Source organism: Poecile atricapillus, chromosome 8, assembly GCF_030490865.1.
Source record: "Poecile atricapillus isolate bPoeAtr1 chromosome 8, bPoeAtr1.hap1, whole genome shotgun sequence".
In the NCBI taxonomy this organism is placed as follows: Eukaryota; Metazoa; Chordata; class Aves; order Passeriformes; family Paridae; genus Poecile; species Poecile atricapillus.
In genome coordinates this window covers 12,899,039-12,921,295 of record NC_081256.1, presented here as the reverse complement: position 1 = coordinate 12,921,295, position 22,257 = coordinate 12,899,039, and the positions used below count along the sequence as shown (strand labels likewise).

Genomic DNA, 22,257 nt, shown 5'->3' with positions numbered 1-22,257 from the left:
TTTATTATTACTTCTGTACTCTGTTCTCAGAACAATCAGTAGCAAGCTATAGGCTCTGCTGTGCTCAACACTGCACAAGCACCAAAGTTTTCCCACACAGGATAGCACCTGTAAGACAGTACCATAGAGAGATACAGATAATTTCTTTCTATACCTCTATCATGTAGTCTATTTTTTTATATAATATTATAATATTTTAAGGAACTTAAAGTACTTAAAGCCTTTCTGAAGTATTTGTCTAAGAAAACTCAGTGGAAGTGAGAGGGATAACACAAAGAACATGCTGTCTGGAAAATGTAATAGGTAGATAACATCTGCTAAGATGATGACAAACAGAGGTAGAAGGACAATTCTTAATCCTGCGTGAGAGAAGAATGATGGGGTGGGAGCTATCTGTGAAAATTATGTCAAGCAGAAAACCCAGGGAAAAAGACAAGAAAGAGTCAGAAGGAAGAAGAAATAAAAAGGGAGGATGTACTGTGTACATGAAGCCCCTGGGATTAAGAATGACAAATCATCACCAAGTCTCAAATCTAGGGGATAAGTAAACAGCTCCTTAGCAGGATCCCACTCTTAATAACAGCAGCACACCAAAAGGCTTTGCTCTTCTTCTAAAGCCGCAGTGTTTCAGCTCCAAAAGTTAGAAAATATCTCTACTATTTTCATTCAGCATGCAGTGTGCACTATGTTACAAACAAACATTTTTCCACAAGAGCCTATTTTTTCCTTCAAAACTACTTTGTTCATGTTTGAATGATCAGTGCACATGCTACTACTTTTTCTATCTACATTTTTATTGGGGGCTTTGCCCACCTGCCAACTCTCCATCCAAACATCAGGAGTGAATACAACATGACAAGCTGATGAGCCTCCTCTCCCAACGCCTTCATCTAGCTTGCTTGACAGAATCTTCCAATAGCAAAATTCATCAAATTATGCTGTTCCTTGTCCCGTGTTACTATCTCCCAACTCTTCCAAGTTCACACCAATTTTCATGGTGTAAGCACAAATGCACATGTACAATAGTTTATCTTGGCATCCAAAAGACAATGATCATTAGAGCAGGTCTAGAACTGGAGGAGGGAAGAAAGTGAATCACAAATGTGTTCCAAAACAATCATCCCTTGGTTACCAAAAAGCATTCAAAATGGAAATGTTTATATGAGTTCAAATGGCTTTTAGGTAGAATTGCACTGCCAATAAGAAAATCAAATTGATATTATTTCTGGTATTTGAATTTCCTGCCCTTTGCTAGGTCACCTCATAATGTTACCACACACACACACACACAGAGGGATCAACCGTGCCTTAACTGAAAGTCAAACCCTGCAGGTACAGACCATGCAATATTGAGTAAACCAAAATGACTTGATACAGTAGAGGTACAGATACTACCTGGGAGCTGGGACCTGCCAGTCTCAATTCCTCAAGGAAACTGAGGACTATTTTCTGTACATTGCTGAAGCGAGAAACAGAACTTGAAGTGGAGGTAGCTCAGCAGTTTATGGCCAAAGATTGAATGAGCTCTCTGTTTCCTCAGTGACAGAACTGAGATGCAGGCAAATAAAACAACCTGACACACAGAATCTCAGAACTATGATAGGTCTGTTCCAAGTTCCATCTCATTTTTACACAAGCACAGAAGCCTGATTTAACCATTCAGACAATGTTACTGCAGCCATAAAAGATAATCTGCTGTCATCTTTTCTTCCAGGATAAAAAGTCTTCTGCTTGCCTCTCAATATGAGTTTCTTTGTCAAAACTGTGAGGTCAAAAGAGTGCTCTGCTATTAAACCTTTCTGCGGCTTAAATTCATTCCACTTCATGTGTCACAGGCTCCTTTCAGTTTGCTCACCTGAGAAGGTTCACAGGACAATGCCTCTGTGCCCCAGAGTGACAGGAGAGGAAACATGCACGATTCAGGCACTTCTCATGTGTCAGAGCACTTTACTGTAAGTGACAATCAGCATGATACTGGGAAAAACAACTAGAAATAAGAAAATCAGGGAGGGAATGATACAGAGAGGGCATAGCATATTTTATAGTAACTGATATTCACAAACACAGCAAAGGACAACCGTGCAACACCACCAGATCCAGAGCTCTCGGTTGCCAAGACTTGGCCCTGAGTCACACCCCATGTACTCTCTCTTCCCTTTCTAAATGCCCTTTCTTAGATAGCCCAAGCTGGCTAAACAGGAAATTAATTTCTTATCTGTCTTTAAATGCATACTATTCCCTTTTGTCTCCCTCAGATAATAATGTCCCATGAGGCAACATACCTTATGTGCCTTTCTTAAAACTACATATATAGATTTGATTTGCTACTTCAACCTTATCTAGCCAAACAGGTCTTATCAAAGACAGATACTGGTCTAATCTGACACAATTGGCTTTTGTTAAAAACACATTGCATTTTATCCAATTTTCCATATAACTCCACGTCCTTGAACTACCCTTTTCCTTCACGAGTGGTTCAAAGACTTTGTTTAGTACTGGGGTCAGACATACATTGCCATCCTCAATCCAAAATACTCACAAATCTGTCCTTGACTACTATCATAAGTCAGACAAAGCTGTATTAAATGTGATGGTCAAATTTTTTTCAACTGAAAAATCAGCTTTCAACTGAATGAAAAAGCCCTTGGAAAAATTCTGACTTTTCACTGAACTGTCAGGCATCTAAACCCAGAATTATTTCCTACTGAGAAATCAAAGATATTTCTATTATAAATGATAATCTAATGTCTTGCAGAAATTTAGTTCAAATGCCTCACTGATCAAACAGCTTTCCTGAGGGTAGATCAAGAACTACTATGAAAGAATCTGGAACAACACCCTCTATCAAGCACAGATACATAAAATAATAATATAGGACAGGCCAGACTTCCTAAATTATTTGGCATATACACCTCCAGACTATAGACAAGAGAGCTCTTGTCTACTATCTAGATGTGTATAAACGAGAAATACCACAGGGAGCTGCTCCAATGGTGCTCTGGAAAACAATTAGCTACAGAGGGAAAAATACATGTTTTTAAGTAAAGGTGTCTTACCTAGACCATGGCAATGCCAATGATCCAAATGAGCGAGAGGAAATTGACCCTGTAGGGTATTCATGTGGGCTGAGGAAGTATAACTAAAGAGAGGCAACCTTATTTAAATCTTTCATGACATTGACACTCACAAATGATTATTCATCAGCTGCTGCCACATTGTTAAGGCTTGTGGGCAGAAGCTGATCAGACTCCTGGAGACCATAGCAATATCTCTGTGCTGGAGTTCACTTAACTCCGCAGAAGAGGAACATCTGCCCTTGGGGGAGAAACTGTCACAGGCAGAGGCACTGGGAACACCCTGCCCCAGCCCAGCTCCCTCCTTTGCTGCTGCACTCCAAGGGCCAGACATCCACAGCTGGGCACACACAGGTTTGCTCCAGCTCCTTGGGGAGCACGGGGAGTGGCACCACTGGCCAGGCAGAAAGGAGGGAAAAGCAGTCCTTGTCCAGGAGAAGCAGAGACTATGCAAAACACCAGGATAGGAACTGGAGAGCACAGGAGAGAAGAAAGTCACAGCATGCAGAGGGGATGGGCCCAGCTATGCAGGGGCACACACAAAACTACTTACTATAGATACTGCCACTGCCTGGTAGTTTCACTGCTGTTCACCAGGAAAACATTTGTCATCATGATGTTCATGGAGATTGAGTCTACTTAACTGGGCTTTAAGTCACCTTCTGTGACAGTACTGAAGGTATCTATTGCCAGGGACACCCATTTTGTTCAACATCTGCAGTAAAATAAACATCTGAGCCCCTGAAAGCCGTTTATCACTAATCATGTTCTGGCTGAGATAGTGTTTTCCCTTTGCACCTTGCTAACAGTTCTGTAGAAATAGAGGAATGTTTGAACTGGTGTCAATTTCCACAAGATCTACAATGGAGTTCTGAGATTTTTTTTTTCCAGAATAAGAGAATAGTCTATTACTGTAATTGTATTCTTATATGTCAGAGATAGGAGTTTAACAACTAGAAGAAAAAAGCTAATTCAAATCTAAGTACATGGCACAAAGCATTTTTCTCAATATGCTAAATTAGTTAAGTGTTGCTTTGTTGACAAACTTCAAACTAATAATTATAACTGAGTACAGAGCCAATACAGGATTGTAAAACTCTTTGAAGAACTACAGGTTCACGCACAAAGACAATGCAGTACTTATTCCACTTCTGGAGAACAAAGAGGAGTTAAAATGATGTGCTCCTATAAAATCCTTGCAAGATAAACGAAGCAGAGCTAAGTAGCTAGATAGGGTTTAGCAAGAGTAGTCACACAGACATAACCCAGGACAACTAGGAACCTCCCAAAAAAGTGCCATTTGAAGACTGTATATTTCTTCAGATACAAATCAACTAACTTAGCAGAGGGAATGAACTTGAACAAGTACTTCTATGGCTTTCCTAGCAACAAATACTTTCTAAAGGTGTTAATTAAACTAATAAAGCCTGAATTTTAGGCTGCACTTGGTCTTTTACATTATTGAGTCTGAATTCCTGGCCATCAGAGACACTTAATTTTTTCATCGTGTATTGATTTCAGAAATTTGTGCATGCAAAAGGATACCAGGTGTCAGGAAGGTATCCATTCCTGGTCAGAAAATAGCAGCAATGAACATATAATTACTTCCCTTAGGAATATTTACCACTGAGTAGCCACTTGCATCTTTTATCACAGATTTAGTTCATTGCCTGAATTATTTTTTTTAAATATACATTCCAGTGTCATGTTGCATGTTTTTCATGAAAAGGTACTTTAAACGTTCATTAAGTCACTATTTTCCTTTTCCTTTATTTTTAGTAGTTTTGGAGAAGAATGAGTGGGTTCTTTCTTAGAAACTTCCCAACTTTTTGCTAACTATTTTAAAACACGGACCACCACACTGGACATAGTATTCCCACCCTAGTCTCTCTTCTGTCTAACACAGAAGACTAGCACACTACTTTTATTCTCTACTCACTGTTTCCATACTTTGCTTTCCTTAGAGCTCATGAAAAGTCCTGATGCTACAATCCACAAGTGCTGCAGGGAAGTTTGGCCCTCATTGCTTATTTTTTTTTCAGGAATGCAATTACAAGAAACATTTGTATGAGAACAGCTTGCCAAGCAGTCGAGGTATGGTTACATTACTGTTCTGTCCTTACCAAGATTTTGTCTGCATCATCCACATGTTATTTCATGAGCAACTTCACAGTGGTGAAATTACTGCATATTAAATTTTCCATTGACCTCTCTCAAACCAGCATTGAAATATTCACCAATTCATGGCAGCTCTTTGCTGGCAAATACTATTTAAAAATCCATCAAACAGTCAGTTCTTAACCAATTCAATTCTGTCTTATTGATACTGTAGAGGGAGAATTTATCATCATGCTTTTCCAAATGCCTTAACAAAGCTCATTAAATACAAGTCATTTTTATCAGACTTGAAATTTCATCTCAGGATAAAATCAGATTGGTCTGAAAAGATCTATTTTCTATAAAAACATTCTGAACAGCTTTATATGTAGGTAAAATACATGTTATTGTTCCTGTGTTACAGTTCTCTTCTTCCTTAAAAGCCACAGGAAAAGAATTCTACAAACAACCTAAAGGGGCAATGGTTATATTACAGAGGTTGGAGGTTTCTAGCACCAAACACCAGAAAATTTATTTTTAGAATTTCTATTATGTAATTTTAAACTAGTTATAATTCGCTCATAAAAAAGACAACCCAGTATAGTTTTTGACAATTTACAGTATTAAACCTATTTTATACTTGGTCCCCAGATTTCACTGTAAACTGTATTATATATATATAAATGTACTCTACTCTAAAATTTCTTGAAAATGTAAATAATTTCTAGTGAGAGATAGCAGCAATTTCCAATTCTGACAAAACCAGAACTTTTATTTGAGCCTTTGCTCTTCCCCTTTTTGTTTTAAGAATCTGACTTGAACTTTCCAGGCAGCTCATTTCCTGGGACAACTTTGCATCTTCTAAGGATGTACCTTGATGCCAGCAATTTCTATACTGCAGAGTTACATAAAAATCATTAAGTACTCAAAAATATGACTGCTACTGCTAAGATACCCAGTGAGCTTAGCAATGTGTTTTAAGTTCCAACACTCTCAACAGGTTTTTTTGGCAGGCTGAAGTTTCTATTTCGGGGTGGAGAGGGTGGTGGTGTATTGGGGATTTTTTAGCCTTTTTTTTTAAGGTGCCATCATGGATTTTGATTTTAAAAATTATTAGGAGTTATCATTCTCCTGTTATGGAATAAGTGACCCCTGGTTTGTATTATTAATTAGCAAGACAAATCCAGAAGTAGTGGGCCATATCAGAGCACTGGAAAGCCTTGCTAAGTCAGGTGTCTCTGGCAGTGCTGCCCCTCATTTTGGCAGGAGCTTGGAGGACTCCATGACCTCAGTCACTGGTGGATATGCCAAGGAATGCCTTGCCTGTGAGTCTTAATGGCAAAGCTCTGGACAAGCATTTACTACAGTTCCCCACAAACAACTCAGCCCTTAGACCACACATTTGAAGAACAAATCAAATATCAGTATACATTATATTCAGATTTTCACTTCCAATCACCTCACAGGACTTTTGCAGTTCACACACAGTCTCATCCACTGCTCTAACTCATAGAGAAAGCTGAAGGCTTGTCAGAGCTGGAGCTGCTCAAAGCTCTTCCACTTGGTCCCGACAAGACTTCAGTTCTTCCCTTGATCTTCTCTTCCCTGCCCTGGAATGCTCAGGTTGTTACTGAGTTAGCTCTGGCCACACCACTACAGAAGATCAATTATTTATAGGACCTGGCTATCCATGATCCCCTCACAGGTTTAGAAGTCATAGGCAGGTCCCAGTCATTGGCGTTTCGGGAAGCCAAAGCAAACAAGGCAGCTAACAGGAATCCTGAGCACTGAAGCCCCAGAGAAGAAGGGACCATGCTTCCCTTCCACAGCAGGCTGCAGTGATACAAATGTGCTGCACTGCTCAAAAAGGAGGCCCCCTCTACAAACAACAAAATTCTGTCAGAATCCCTAGGTATCAAGAGTCCTCAAGTGACCAAATTCCATCTTGTGCTCTTTCATGGGAAAAGCAGAAAAATGGATTTAGCTATCTAAATGTTGTGATCCAATCCAGCAGCAGCTACCAACCAACAATCTGACCATACAAAAAAAAAAAAAAACAAAAAAAACAACAACTAGACTTTGTTATCCACTCTGGATTAGGAGTTAGCACAGGACTTGTCAAAGATGGGAAAGAAAAACAGTAATCTCAATAAATGTGTTTTTTAACCAAATCATATTTATAGAATAGCTACACCTGCTTATGCACAATATTGCTGGCTTTTGTATTATGAGCAGCTCATGAGTGAAACCCCAGTGACCTCTCCCTCTGTAATAAAACACAGAATAAGAAAACCTCATGCTCATTCATGCTGTACTGTACTTTTCCCCACCTCTGTCTGTGTTTGTGTCAGGGGCAGCACTGGTGTGTGTGTGTGCAGTGTGCTGGCAGTAAACAGAAGGGAATGATGCCAACCACAGGAATCACCTGTCACATTTGCAGAAATCTGCCTTGCTCCCACCCACATCCTGCCCCATGTCTCTCCAGCTTTGTCCATCACATCTCACTGTCCCCACTCAGTTGGCCAGCATTCACAGGCTCACAAGAAAGCCTCTCATGCCTCTCAAGAAAGCCTCAGGCCCTCCCTGTCTTGCTCCAGAACTGGTGTAGGGACAGGAGAAGGGAGATGAGCCATCCTGGCTGAAGATCTAGTGTTTGCTTTTCCTGTTACTGATTTATATTTGATAAGCTGCTTTGCTGATCAAAAGGCAGTTTGATCTCTTAATATGTATCCTCTGTTCTGTTATTTTAATCTGCCACTGTTCATAAACAAAGTATTCTGGTTTACCTATTCAGAATTTTAAACTAATATTAGAATAAATACTTCATATGTCTTTCCATGTTCACTAACCTTTTCTTACTTAGATATGTGCCATAATTAATTATCCTCAATTATTCTTTGTACTAGAATTTTCATACCTCTTAGGGAACATTATTTGTGAGGGCTTTCTAGTGGGTCTTTCTCTGTTTTAAAATATACTTACAACAGCAAAGATCTGGCTTGCCAGAAGGCTGCTTTCTTTGGATCACAGCAGAACCTATTCCTGGGCAATGTGTCTTCACATCTTCAACACTGAGCCCTCCCCTTCTTAATGTGCTTTCTTCACAAACCTATTAGAGAGTGCCAACCTCATCCAGCTAGCTTACTGTGTGTATAACATGGGTTACACACTGGGAAAAGTTTCTGGAGAATCTGAATGCAAACTTTGGACCATTCTGCTCACAGGAGTGGAGATTTTCAGAGGATGTGTTAAACTAAATAGACTTTACAACAGATTTTGTATTAGCAACACTTGACAAAGGTTGTTCTGCTCTCAGCAGCTCAGCTCAGCACAGGGAGATGTAAGGACTGCTCATTTTAAGCCAGTCTCAGCACCTCTTCCTCATTACCAATCTGGCCAGAAGTAAAACATGCTACTGAGTAAAATACACTTCTGCAAAATGCTAAACCATGTCCTGATCTTGCTACACAGCTTTTGAATCTACTTCCATATCTGGAATGAGTGTGGTTTCTCACAATCACACAAAAAAGCAGTGTCATGACTACACTGTGTGTTATGCAGGAGCTGTCAGCTCACTCAAGGGTTTCACCCAGCATAGGTCATGTTGGAATCCTGCTTTTACATTCCATAGGGACACACACATGCTTGATTACAAGTTCTGTTTGTACATTCCTACTGGGCCAAGAGAGTAGCACTCCAGTCTATCCTTACTACTGTACCAAGCAGTCCTCAAAAAGTTTTTCAGAATTTTCCTTTTCCCTGGAGCTACTGTTCCCCTCTGACATGACACCAATCTCTTCTTTTATTCTTTATATCACAGTCTTCTGATAAAGGAAAAAAGATTCTATTGTCTTTATACAGATTTTCTTTTCAAAAATATATAGCAAATTATCACTTTTGTCCCTATTTTTTTAGAATCTTTACAAAAACAAGCAAGCATCAGAATAAAAGAGACATTGCTCCTCCAAGCCTTCTTCCACATTTGTTGCTCATCCTTCTACTAAATTCTGCAAGAAAAGAAGTTCTTTACGGATTTTTCTCATAAGGGATCATATTTTCCTTTTGAGTTGTACCTTTAAAACTGTGAGAGCATCCTTTGACTCGTGGCAATACAGAAGCTGGAGATTTCTCAAAAACCCTCTCCACAGATCTGTGAACTATTTCAACTATTATTGTGCTGCTATATCTCATGTATTTGATTAAATATCTCATCTGACTTCCTGAAAAAATGCCAAATAATTATTTTTCTATTTAAACATGATTTTGGTGCATTGGCTTTAGCTCTCCATCTGCATCACCAGAGGCCTGTAGCAAGACTCCAGCTGTTACTCACAAAGCTCTAGCAGCCATTTTCCTGCCTTGCTTTCACTGCAGTATTTTAGTCTGAGCAGAATGATGCTCATTTGTTTGGAAATTCTTGCTCACATTATTCTCTTGTTACCCTCTACTTCCACCATCTTCCTAGTCCCAAGGTTCTTCTGTTACAGGGTAGGAACACTACAACCACTGCTATCCTCAGGAGCTGCCTTGGTGCAGATTCATTTTACCTGGCATAATTTATTGATGAAAGGTTTCTGAAAGCTTTCACTTTATTTGAATCAGACCTTCTCCATTCTCCTCTGTGATATTGAAGTGATTCACTTGATCAAAAACGATTTGTACTTATGCTTCACTGCATTTAATTTTTAAGGTTTATTCTCCCTGCACCCTGCAAACCATTAGATTTGTGGTTCCACTGGTATTAAACTGTCATTAGCAAGGGGTGTAACTGCTGCCAGTCCTCATTCTTCACACATCTGCTTTCTGGAATACTTCTCTGCCAGATGGTGATGCCAAGGACAATCTCATGAAACAATCTTGCACACAGAGTGCAGAAACCCCTGCTAACTTGCCTGTGCTTCTAAATTAGTTCCCTCTGCCAGTGCCAGGGTTCAAGTGTTTTATACAAAAGCTGCACTTTAAGTGAAGAGCTTCAAAGTGATCTCACCTGAGGCAGCCAGCAACAGAGACTTTCTAAGCTTTAAGGGTCCATGCACAGCCAGGTCACAACAGTGCTCATCCTTTCTAATGCAATAATTTGTCTTACTCATACCAATGGTATCTCCTGTTCTTAATCATGCTAAATGTACCATATGCAGAAGTTCCTTTTCTGCAGGAAAAGAAATCCTATTGCCAAGCTACAGGCAGAGAAGTTTTGGAATGTCCTGAGAAATTTTTATGTCTTAAAACATGCCAGGAAATCCTTTTCAATTTTCCAAGGTCAAATTTCTTTTTATGAATCCCATGTTCACCCAGGTTTCCACTAGCTTAACATTTTTTGCTGGGTTAACTTGCTTAACAAGTTTTTGCTGGGTTTGCTGCCATATTTATTACACAAAAATTTATATGCTTTTTGTCTTTCTTTTTCTTCTAAATGTATTTAATGTAGTATTTTCTAATTATAAAAATGGATGCCTTTTGTATGCTCCTAATTTCCTTGGTATGGAGGACTTTGTGATTGATTTCTTATATTTTGCCTTAGGAATTCTATATTCTCGTATTCTGAAGTGAGATTCATTTCATCAAGTCTTAGATAATTTTTAGGCATCTAAGTCTAATTTAATTCTTTAGACTGTTTTACAGTAAATAAAGGGAAAGAAACTCACCCTAATCTCAATTTGTTCCAATTAGTTTTATCCTGTAGTGCTAGAGTTAACAGTCTTGGATTTGGCCATTTCTCTTTGTTGATGAAAAGGTGAGACAGGTTAGATGTCTGCCTGATACCCTGCTGTAAGGTGTCTGAAAATAGGGGAAACCACTGATGTCAACTTAAAATCATACACATTTTTCAGAAAAGTCCCATGCATGTCCTGCACACCGATGTGAGCAGTGCAACAGTCTTACCTACTCACTGTGTGTACCTGACTTATGCATCTCAGGTGGTGCTGTTGAGTTGGTTGTTAGTTTTTTGGTATTTTTCATTTGGTGGTCGTAGTAGGGTTTTTTTGAGGAGGGTTGGGAGGCTATTTTGAGGGACAGTTGCTGGTTTTTTGTCAGATGAAGAGTCATTTTCTTGTTACTATACAACTGATGGCAGGGAAGGTTTTTCTATTACACTTTATCTGCCTCACATAGTCTGCATCTTCCAAGCCTCTTTCTAATGTTAACTTGTCTCTTCATATACTCTTTTTTAATCTTACAGGAGTATTCTTCCATACTTTGCATGCTCTATCCTTCTATTTTCAAGAGTAGCTGCATTACCACTCATCAATTATATAAGCAGGTTTCCATTTAGGTCTCTGATTTTTACTTACATGGAGGCGTTCTATTCAGGATATAATAGACTTCAAATAACTTGAGTAAGATGTCTCAATTTTCTGCTCTGCCTCAGGGAGCTATCAACTAAGACTCTGGTCTGCAAATACCCCAGACATTTTACTCAGCATATATAAGAGAACAAACCACTTCTCAGTCTGCAGCTTCTTACATATAAAAATATGTGACTAAGATCAGTTCCACCAACTTCCTCCATTTTGCCCACATATCTGCAATGCTTTCAGTTTGAAAGTTGAAAGCAGCAAATTTTTAGCCCTATTCTGAAAAAAAAAAACAAAAAAAAAACAGTTAATTCTTAAGGTCTGACATTACATCTGGATCTGGAATTTAAGTCAGACAGACTTTCCTGTTCATACACACTGAACCAGATTTTACTAATACTGATATTCATTACTCTCTCTTCTTTCAGACACAAGAAAGACAAAGACAGAAAGAACGAACTTTTTTAAAAAGGAGACCTGATGATTTGACTATGCACAGCTACAGTATTATTCCTTTTATCCTCAATTTTTTAGTATTTGAAGTTAAACAGTAGCAGGAGTTTTCAGTTTTTTTAAAACCGCTCCTTGAAAAGATTAAAAAACTCACAAAAAACTAGAACAGAATTTGCTAGTAACAACTAGAAGTTAAAATTAAAATATAATTTATACCAGATTTAGTGATTTCTCCTCAGCTTTCTCCACAGTGCAGATTAATTTATCTTTACATGTTAAATCACTGCAGATCTCACAGGCTTTTCAAACACCTATCTGTTATTCTAACAATTAAATATAGTATAACCATTGCCCAATTTTTCAGCCAGCCTATACTGGTAACTCCCCATCCTCTACAAGTTCCACGGTACATGAGAGCATGTACAGCATCCTCTCTTGCAAAAGCCAGGGGGAGAGCTCCCTCTAAAACACTTCTCCTCCTTTGGGGTATTTTAATCTGCTGTACATGCACTCCATGGCAATGTCTCTGTGCCTACCTGATCAGTCATGCACACAAGCTGTGCTCTACAGCACCCAAATAATCTCAGTCAGCTGGTAGCAGGAGTCAGCCACGTGCACAACCCAGCCAGAGAGAAGTTTCTTGGTTTCTTGGTTGCCTGCTCCCACCCAAACACCACCGAAATGGAACTGTTCACTCTTTAGGCTAACACGTAACTTATACCAAATCATCCTTTAAAAAAATAACACACACGAACTGAACTCCAACAAAGAGCAAAATGTGAGTTGCTCTTCTTACAGAAAACAGATTGAAAAACTAGAAGTGACATCTTTACTTTCATACCTTTCTTAATTATATTCCTTCATAAACACAACAAAAAGTAATATGAAAAACTCAAAGTAATCTACAAATTGAGACTCTAAAATATTTACAAAAGGACACTAAAACAAAAGGCTGCAAAGCTTAAGAAATCTTAAAAACATTGCACAAAGGATGGATCTGGGGAGTGGTGACATTGTCTTCTAGAGATTCATGCCTGCAGCAGAAATATAGCACCTAGCAGTAGGATATCAAACAACATATGTAACAAATGTGCACTTATAGCAGTCTGATATAAGAAAACATCCTCTGAAAAATTGTTCTATGTAATTTTGATTATCACAAGATTCCTCTACTTTGGGGCTTTATAATGCTAAATATAGTGTGAGCATATTTTCCTCTGAGGAATATGGAATTGCCTTCAATAACAGAGCCCCCATTATGTGATGAGGCAAAAGGCAAACCACCTTTGGGGCCAAATGCAGGGCTTTACAGAGCTGCTACGTGTATTTCCAGCCCAGACCACATCTTCTGCTTTGTTGAGGGGGTGGCTAGGGTACTTGGGTTTGAGATTTTTTGTTGTGGTGGTAGGTTTAGGGGGGGTTCTCCCCCCCAGCAAGTTATTTCTCTCTTACTATGGTATTTTTCATAGCAGAGCCACAGCTGGACTAGGATTCTTCTCTCCCAACAAAAGAGAAGTGAACTCTGAAGTTCAAGTCAGCCACAACATTTCTGCCAGAATATTTTTCCCTATTTGAACATGCTGATGCTATTTTATCAAAAAGATAGTGCTGTTTCCCAATATCTTCAAAATTTGACAGAGCATGTCAAATTAAACAGTGTGGTCACAGAAATTTTTAGGTTCTGGTTTTTCATCCCAATATTAAGTCAAAACTTTTTTTTTACATCTTCAATTTTTCTGTATGATGGAAAACCTAAACATTCTGCAACATGGTTAATGACAGTAACCATTAAGATTTACCTGAGACTTCTCACTTAATAATATTCTTTCATCTTTGTGAAGCAGGAGGTATACAGGAGGAAGATTTCCATAACAGATGTTTTTTTCAGACAATGTTAGAAAAAAATATATCACAATTCCATGGTTTGATTCCTGATAAAGTCTCATGAGATTATTTTTAAATACATGGCTCTTCAAGCAAAGAGTACATCAGATCAGACAAACTCAGAATAGACAGAAGCTGAACCAGGAGCAAGGAAACAGATAGTGAGCCTGGTGTCAGTGAGACAAAGGGAGAACTGTGCCTGGGAAGACTGAAACTGCATGGGCAAAGGGATGGTCAAACAGCAATGAGGCAAACCAGGGTAAACGTTTCTGGGTATGTTGCAGTGATTTTTACACGGACCCTGCCACACAAGCAAAGCCAGTTCATTACACTAATCACCAATATTTATAGTTTTCTAATGCCCGTAACAAAATTTTCCACTCGGATCCCTTTGCCTCTGTTCCCTCTGCACTACAGCCTTTTCAGTTATCGAGTCCCCGTTATATCTTCTCTTGTCAGAGCTGTCAGAGTGACCAGACACGATGTCTTCACTTTTGTTCTTGCCTTGAGTTTATCTGTCTCACAGCTTCCACTGTACCAGGCCAGGGAGGTCTGCAGCACTACCCAGCTCAGCTCCTGTAGCTGTCTGATCTTCCACAGTGTGTGAACTGAGAGGGGAAGCCAGGACATCAATGGGAAAATGAGTATTTCATTATAAAAGCAGGGCATGGTAGCACTCCTGCATTATACATGGATGAAAATTCTATCCATGTGCCTATATTAGGAACTTTAATCCAGTTTCACAACTCAGAAGTTGCCACCTTTCCAATATTAATAACATTCTTTAACACAGGCTGATGCATGGCACAGATGTGCAGGTGGGCTGTCCTGCCCAGGGAGGGCTGAAGTGCAAAGCAGTGCTGCCCTGCTATCTTCTCCCCATCCCTGAATTGGGCAGGCATCAATTTGGTCCGACTGTAATTTCCCAGTTACGCCAAGAGGTTTGCAATTAAGTTTCTTCCAATTTTTAAAGCAGCCTTAGTGCAACATCTACCTTTTTCTATTACACTATTTAAATTACATCTCCCTGGAGATGCAACCAGAGCAGCTGGAGTGTGATAAGGCTTCTTGCCAGCCTTAAAATGCTGTAGGACCCACATCTGATATGCTTTTGAAAGTCCTGCACTGCACATAGATTTTTCTTCCTCTTCTATGCTGTTCTAAACGATGTGATTATGTCTGTAATACTATAAAGCAACTGCCAACAATAAAGAGGAAACATTTATGGCATAGGTTATTAAAACAATGAAAAATAGGCCAGTGCCATTTAAGTTCCTTGAGTGGGCTGAATGATAACTAGTTAAATAAGGAACAAAGATAAATAATTTATTACAGAATCAACACAACAAGCATAAGAAAATTGCATTCACTTTAGAATGCATCTCCAGAGGCTTCAGAGCAGAAGCACAGACAACATACAATGAATGCGTCAGAGCAAATGCAAAATGAAGGGGATTTAGAGAACTTGTTGCAAAATGGAGTAATCACTCAACTTCAGAATATCCACATACATAAATGCCAGCCAGTTAAACACACCAGACAAAAGTTTATGCTAAAAGCAGTAGTGGCTCAAGGGACTGAAGATTACTGTGGTAGATTGTCTGCTTCAGCACACAGCCCCTACTTGTCTGTGTGGTCAAGGCTCTGTGCAAACATGGGCAAAAACAGGACTCATTTTTAAAGAGTGGGATAAAAGCCCATTAGGAAATCATAAGGCTGCTTGCAAGTAAGGCCTAGCTCAGACATCATTGGATTAAGAAAGGTAGAGTAATACTCATCTTCAATTACTTATTCTGGAAGAGAATGAAAGAACAGAGCAGACAGAACTCAGTATAATCAAATGCAACTTCCCTAACAAGCTTGGATTTTTCACGCTCAGTCTGACAACTCAGTTCAAACAATTCAAGTTGTTTGTAATAACAAAGCAAATATTTCCAAAGATTAAAAACCTAGAATTAGTCTTGTATTTCCATTTTTGGCCTTTTAATTAGGTTTTTCTGAAGTGTTGAAAACAGAGCAACTCTAATTAATGGCTTTCATACTTTGCTTTTTAATAATAGCTCTTAACAGCCTGGCAGTTTGGAGGTTTCAGATAAAATTGTAATGGATCAGAAAAGATTGTTTGGCTTGATTTTACTCAAACAGAAAGGAGACAAATCTGAACTTTCCATACACAATTAGATCTCATGAGAGTCTCACCTTGATCATGGTTCTGATAAGAATTTATATTAAGATCTCACCATCTTTTCTGAAGTAGACTCAATTAATTTTTCACACAAACTCAATATATGACCTTGGATGAAGAAATCACCCAATCTTCTCACGGATGCAGCTTAATTTTTAAAAATAAATACAAAATGTGCACATACAAAACACCACTACAGAACAATTTCCATGTCTGTAACATATAGGACACAGCAAGTTATTTAGTCTTTCAATTTTTAACTGAGATCACAAGCATATTTTACATTTCTTCAGGATAAAGAATCTGCACTTTGTGTGTAAAGCAGTGATACCATAAACAGCCAACAATGAAATAAATGGGACACTGGTGTGGATAGGCCCAAGACTCAGTGTTATTTTGTCAGTGTTTCCACAATATTGCTGCAGAACCTGAATCGCTACTGTTCTCTTTGTTCCTTTCTTGTTTAAGGAGGCTGGGAGAAAGACTGGGGAAGATGGCACAACCAAGAAAGCAAGAGAAAGGAGCAGGGGAGAGAAAGCAGGACGACAAATCAATAAAGTAAATTTTGCCTAGCAGTAACAATAGCTGACAGATCTGCTTCCCAAAGAACACTGAAAATTACTTTGCTAAAAAGTGGCAGAGAAGATAAGTCAGCTTGAAGGAGTCACGGGAGAGCTGTTATTGACAGATACGCAGATGATGTAATTGCTCAAGATGAGCAGGTTTTTCCTTTTATCTCAATAAAGCACTTCTGGATGAAAAGACTGGAAAGACAGGTGTGAGACAATAGCATAAAGCCTGTTCCTAACTTACATCATTTTATATAAAGACTTGATGTATGAAGTGGAAAAGAAGCGCATTAAATGCTGAAGAAAAGTATCACAGAACAACTTACGTACACTTCCAGTGATAAAAGAATTCAATGTTAGATAAAATATGCCTTGTCTATTGAAGAAATGCATTGATTTTCTAAAAGGCTAAATATATGTATTTAAGAAAATGTTCACTACTATTCTTATAAATTAGCTGATAGAGTGGCATCTTAAATTGTCCCGTTTACATCTTGCTATGTCTTGCTCCAAGTGTGATTTCTTATGCAATCTGATCAGGAGACAATCTGATATACATTTCCTGTATTTCAGCTCCTAGCACATTATGTTTTTCCCTTCAGCCATTCTGGCACCCTTTCAAGACAGGTTTTGAAGCATCAAATGGTTTGGGGGGAGTTTTTAGGTTGTTTTTTTCCTGTTACTGAAAAACGTTAGACAAGACTGATGACAGGTGAATGTATGCAGTAATGGGGGGGTGGGGGGTAAAGAGATAGTATTTTCTATATTCCATTTAATTAGATTATTTTCTTATGCTTTAAAATTAAATTCTTAGTGTAATAGAGCAGGATGTTTCCACCAGTATCTCTATTGCAAAGATCCTTTAACAAACCCCACAGATACCTAAAGCCTCTCTTAACACACACTGGGCCACCTCTGACATCAACGTTGCCTGAATGGTGCAACCCAATTGCCAGGCTTCTGACCAGCCCCAGTGCATATGGGGTAAGTACCCAGCTTGGTTAATTGTGTTCAAGGGGTCAGCCAAAACCTGCCACTTTGCATTGAACACTTCAGTACAGTCCCTTTTCTAAAACTTTCTACTTTTAATGCTAAGAATTATATCATTTCTTCACTTGTGGAGAAGACAACAAGGTACATTTTCATGAATAGCCACTAAGTACTATGAGCTTCAAATGTGATATATTCTAAATAATTCATCCAGATGCTGAAAGTGTTGGCTACCCATCAGCAATATTTAAGCACTGAAATTATCTAAAACACCTAAAGAGTAGGTTATGTTTCTCAACACTGCTTGAGAGCAAAACATGGTAAGCAACTACTGGCTTTAATCAACAAGATGCTCAATGAACACCCAGGAAAATAAGCAAGTGATGAAATAAAAGTGAAATTGCATTAGAGTTGTTGCACATTTAAGCTTTAACAAAAATCTCCCTCAAGAGTCTCTCTTCCACAGATCTTTTTCTTTGTTTGAATGCAGGATCAACTGAAGGATGGTGACACAGTTTATATCATCAATAATGATGAGCTGACCGAAAACTATGAATCGTCTGCTCACATACCAGTGCCAGCACAGGACAGCACTGGCTCCATTCACATTACCTGCAAGGAAGATATTCAGGAAGGAGACCTAGGATTAGGAGGATACAAACTCCAGCTTCAACCCCAGAAGAATTCATTGGCATGAGCAGTGTAATGTTAATCACAAGAAAGAAGACTAAAACAAAGAAACAAGATTCTGTTGTGTGAACAAGAGGCCCAAAAATCAAAGAAAATTTAGATTTCAGCAACTAAATGCCTGCTTCTCCCACGAAAGGAGTTCCCTATCATATCCAAATATATACAATCATATGCAGGTTTTATGACTGTAGGAGATTTTAGTATAAAGACATAGGGCAGTACCAGCCCCACTGTCTGTAAATCCATTACAGTAATGTTTTGTCTCAGCACTTGACTGCCCTGCGCCCCTCACATGTACACAGGCCTTTGAATATCATTTAGTTTTCAGTAAACTGAAGTTGAGAGAAATAGCTTCCTAACATTCATGGTCACATGATGACAGCTCTTTTCTACAGCTGGTCCTGACAAGATCCACACATAGATCCTGCTCAGTAGATATTACATTTATAAGGAAGAAGCAGAAGATTCCTTGTCCAAGCAGTATGTGATCTGAAAATGCTTAAAACATGTTTTGCAGCGCCTCAGTCTTGATAGATAAAGCTCCTTCATGCTCACAATATAGACTTTCCCTGCCATCCAGCCGATTATTTGCTTTCTAAATGCACCTTATAGCATGGTCCACAGACGGTTTCACTAGGCTGCCACAAACTGAACACAGATAGTAGGAGACATGGAGGTGGTAGGAAATCAGCAACAAACACCTTTCCTGGCAGCACTGAATGAGCACAACCACTACTTAAAATCAGCAGTTATTCCACAAGGCATTTGTCTTTACAGCTTGCTAACACGCAAAGCTTAAATGGGGGACAAAGTTTTCTTGTTTTGAAAGATCATTCTAAACATATACCTTGATTTAAGAACTCAAATGTTTCTCTTTTTTTACTCTTTAAGAAGAGTTGCTTCTAATCAAATATTTCTGCAATACAGTTATATCTTCAGACTGCCTGCTCCAAGGATAAAGTTGTTTGTCTTACCATGCTGGGCACTCCATGTTACACTAGAAATGAGGACTGTGGTGGTTAGAGAGAGGTATCAAAGTGTTCATTGTTCTTCATAAACACAGTCAATGGATAACCAACCGCTCAGCCATACATACAGCTGGCTGCCATACACTATCAAGCATCCGTACAGACCAGCTTTGGCACACAGCAGCTAAGCAGTGCCAAACCAGGGATAGAGCCAGGCTTCTGTTGTTAGTGCATGTGCCTTTCCTCACAGCAGAAGTTTCAAGTAGCCATGCGTGATGATGTTCCTACTAAGAAAGTCAAAACATCGGGAGTTTCTAAGGAAGATCATTCTTAGTATATAAAGACAATGGGCAAGAAGAAATTTGTGATCCAGAAGAATAAAAATCAAACTGTCTCTATTAATAGTCCTAAAGATGAATAGGTCTTAATTTCACCACAAGTAAAATCTAAAACATAAATATAATCAAGTTTTTGTCATTCTTTTCCAGTGTAATTAATTTCTGGTTATATGTGACTCCAGAACAGAAATTTTAACCATAAATTTGAATTCAATGGAGATGTATGTGCTGTTTCAAAAGATCAGAAGCTTAAACTGACATCTTATTTTGTCCTAAACCCTAATCAAGGATCTTCAATTCCCATGTGGTTTAAAACAATATTCAGGTATGATAACAAGTTCTTAGAAGAACTACTGAATTTCCAGCTCTGTGCTTTGCTTTGTTTAGCTGCATGGGCTGGGAAAAAATGTGCAGCAGCTTGCAAGAAGGGATGGAGAATAGGTAAGGAGGGAAGGTTTCATGGCCAAGTACTGGGATACAGCAGAGAACAGAGGAAGGAGAAGCAGGCAAAGAGAAGCAGCAGAGTGAAGATGTGGTAACACAGCAAGAAGCTCTTGGGGTAGGTGCTAACACCATCCTGACTTCAGAAGCCAGCTTCTGGTTTCAGTCTTTGGAAGTATTGAGGACATCTCACCAGGCTTACTAAATTTCTCAGGAAGCATGGATTCCAGTCCTTAGATTACACTGGGAATCAATGAAGTGCTGTAGTATAATGAAGATGCAAAGCTGTTTTTCACAACTGCGACATGAACTGGTAATGACAAGCTCTTCAATAGTTTCATTCTTAGATTCTACTCTGATATGTATCCTGCAGCATACTGTACAGGGGAATTCCTGATTTATTTATTGTGCCTATGTCCAGGTTTCTCACCTGGACATTTATCATTTGTACAATGATAAATGGAGAGTTCTGAAATTCTCAATTTATAAAAAAAGTCTGCAACAAATACTTTTCACACTGTTCTACTCCTATGCCTTAAAGGGTACTTACTTGGTAAAGAAAGTCATCCCTTATGACAGACAAATCATACTTCACATCTTCACAGGTCAGATTTTTATGCTAAGACTACCAGAGAAGATGAATCTGTGGTCCCAGCAGGAAGAGTATTTATCATCTGGGATCATGCTCAGCAACCAAAGTATCATTGGCTTTTAGGAAAATTAGCAATATGAGCTGCAAGCAAACCTGAAGCTTCTGCTAAATGGCAGTAAGAGTCTCAATTGTCCATTACACTCACCATTTCCTTATTTTATAATACTCTTTTCATGACACACAGCTCAAGAGAGTTACAGCAACGTTAGAACAAATTACATATTTGTATTCAAGAAAAAATTACTGACAACTAGTAATTCTGCATGACTGTTTAAACAGAGTAATGAATGTTAAGAGAGGCCTTTAATGTTAATTTGCAGTTTATACACTGGAGATTTAAACTACTCAATATCACACAGTGTTTGACTGAATGTGCAAGTCACTCATGATAAATGTGAAGCTATTCCTTCTATCTGACTTAATCCAATAAAACACTGCTTGGAAAATGAAATGCAATATATATTGTCAAAAATGTAGTGACTACATATTCAGAAAGAAGGTGAAAATGTGAGGTAAGGTGGAAATCTGGAATACTGCTAAACCTTTCAGGTTTCAAAATTAATACCTGACATTTTATACAGGAACATGAAGAACATTTTGCTAAATTTGAAAGCAGTGGAACAAATCTATACAGCAGAGCCAGTCCAAAAAGACACTCTACTGAAAATATCAGATTGCTATGATAACTTTCACAGAGACATGCATTATTTGGTAACTACACTGAAAACAGGGACCATTGGAAGTAAACACTTATGTTGCTGTGTTAAAAGCTTAAACTTTTCAATAGTAACGACATTAGGGCTATCTCTAAACTGATGAACCCTGTGTATAACTTCAGCCAGGAAACTAATTGCCTTGAAGCCCTGAGAGCATTTCCCACCCTTTTCACCTAGCAATTTATTCAAGTGCCTTGCTGAGCTGGTCTCTTTTCTTTCTTCCTCTGTATTTTGTTATCAGCCATCAAGAAACGTGAGCCCTGTAACACCCTGAGTGCTGTGTACATTTAGGTACAACATAAATGCAGCAATATTCAGATTTGTATTTTAGATGCACATGACCATTACACGTGTGCTTTCGAAATTCTTTGTTTTCACAGAGATTGAGAATTCTTAGGATACAAATATTAACTATAAACTTCAGAGAACCAAGAGACAACATCCTGAAAGCCACTGCAGAGATTGGAAAATACTACTTCCAACTCAGTATATTTTGTGATTCTATACTTTTAAAGACAAAATTGTTTTTCCCCTACTTCCTTCCAGCAAAGTGGGAAATAGCCTTTATTGACATCTTAAAGCAAACCTGTTTTGAGCATTTTAAATAACTTAATACAAGGAAGCTTATCTCTGTCAATATAATCCCAACAGACATGAGTTCTGCTTAGTGAACTGTAAAGGACTTGTTAAAATTTTACTTTAGAAACTGTTTTCAGAACTTGAAAATTCTCCAGTTGACCCAAATTTTCTAAGTGAATATAAATTTGTCCCACAGCCTTGGTCCCAGTGCCTATGAGTTTTCAGATCACAAAACCCCATCGTTCCTGGGGCTCATTATTTAGCATTCGTGGTAGATATTACTGTTCAGGACAGTTAGACAAAACATGTTTCCTTGAATATTGGT

The 22,257-nt window shown here is 38.6% G+C and overlaps 1 protein-coding gene across 2 annotated transcripts in view; it reads left to right on the top strand.

Moving 5' to 3' along the window:
• Positions 1-21,075, top strand: part of SLC9A9 (solute carrier family 9 member A9) — a 176,372-nt gene extending 155,297 nt beyond the window's left edge. For both annotated transcript variants that reach the window (XM_058844330.1, XM_058844329.1), the window contains 2 exons: positions 17,437-17,542; positions 18,039-21,075. In XM_058844330.1, coding sequence (XP_058700313.1) covers positions 17,437-17,542; positions 18,039-18,245 — 313 coding nt within the window. In that variant the 3' untranslated portion in view covers positions 18,246-21,075. The remainder of the gene's footprint in view (positions 1-17,436; positions 17,543-18,038) is intronic.
• The last annotated feature ends 1,182 nt before the right edge of the window (positions 21,076-22,257 follow it).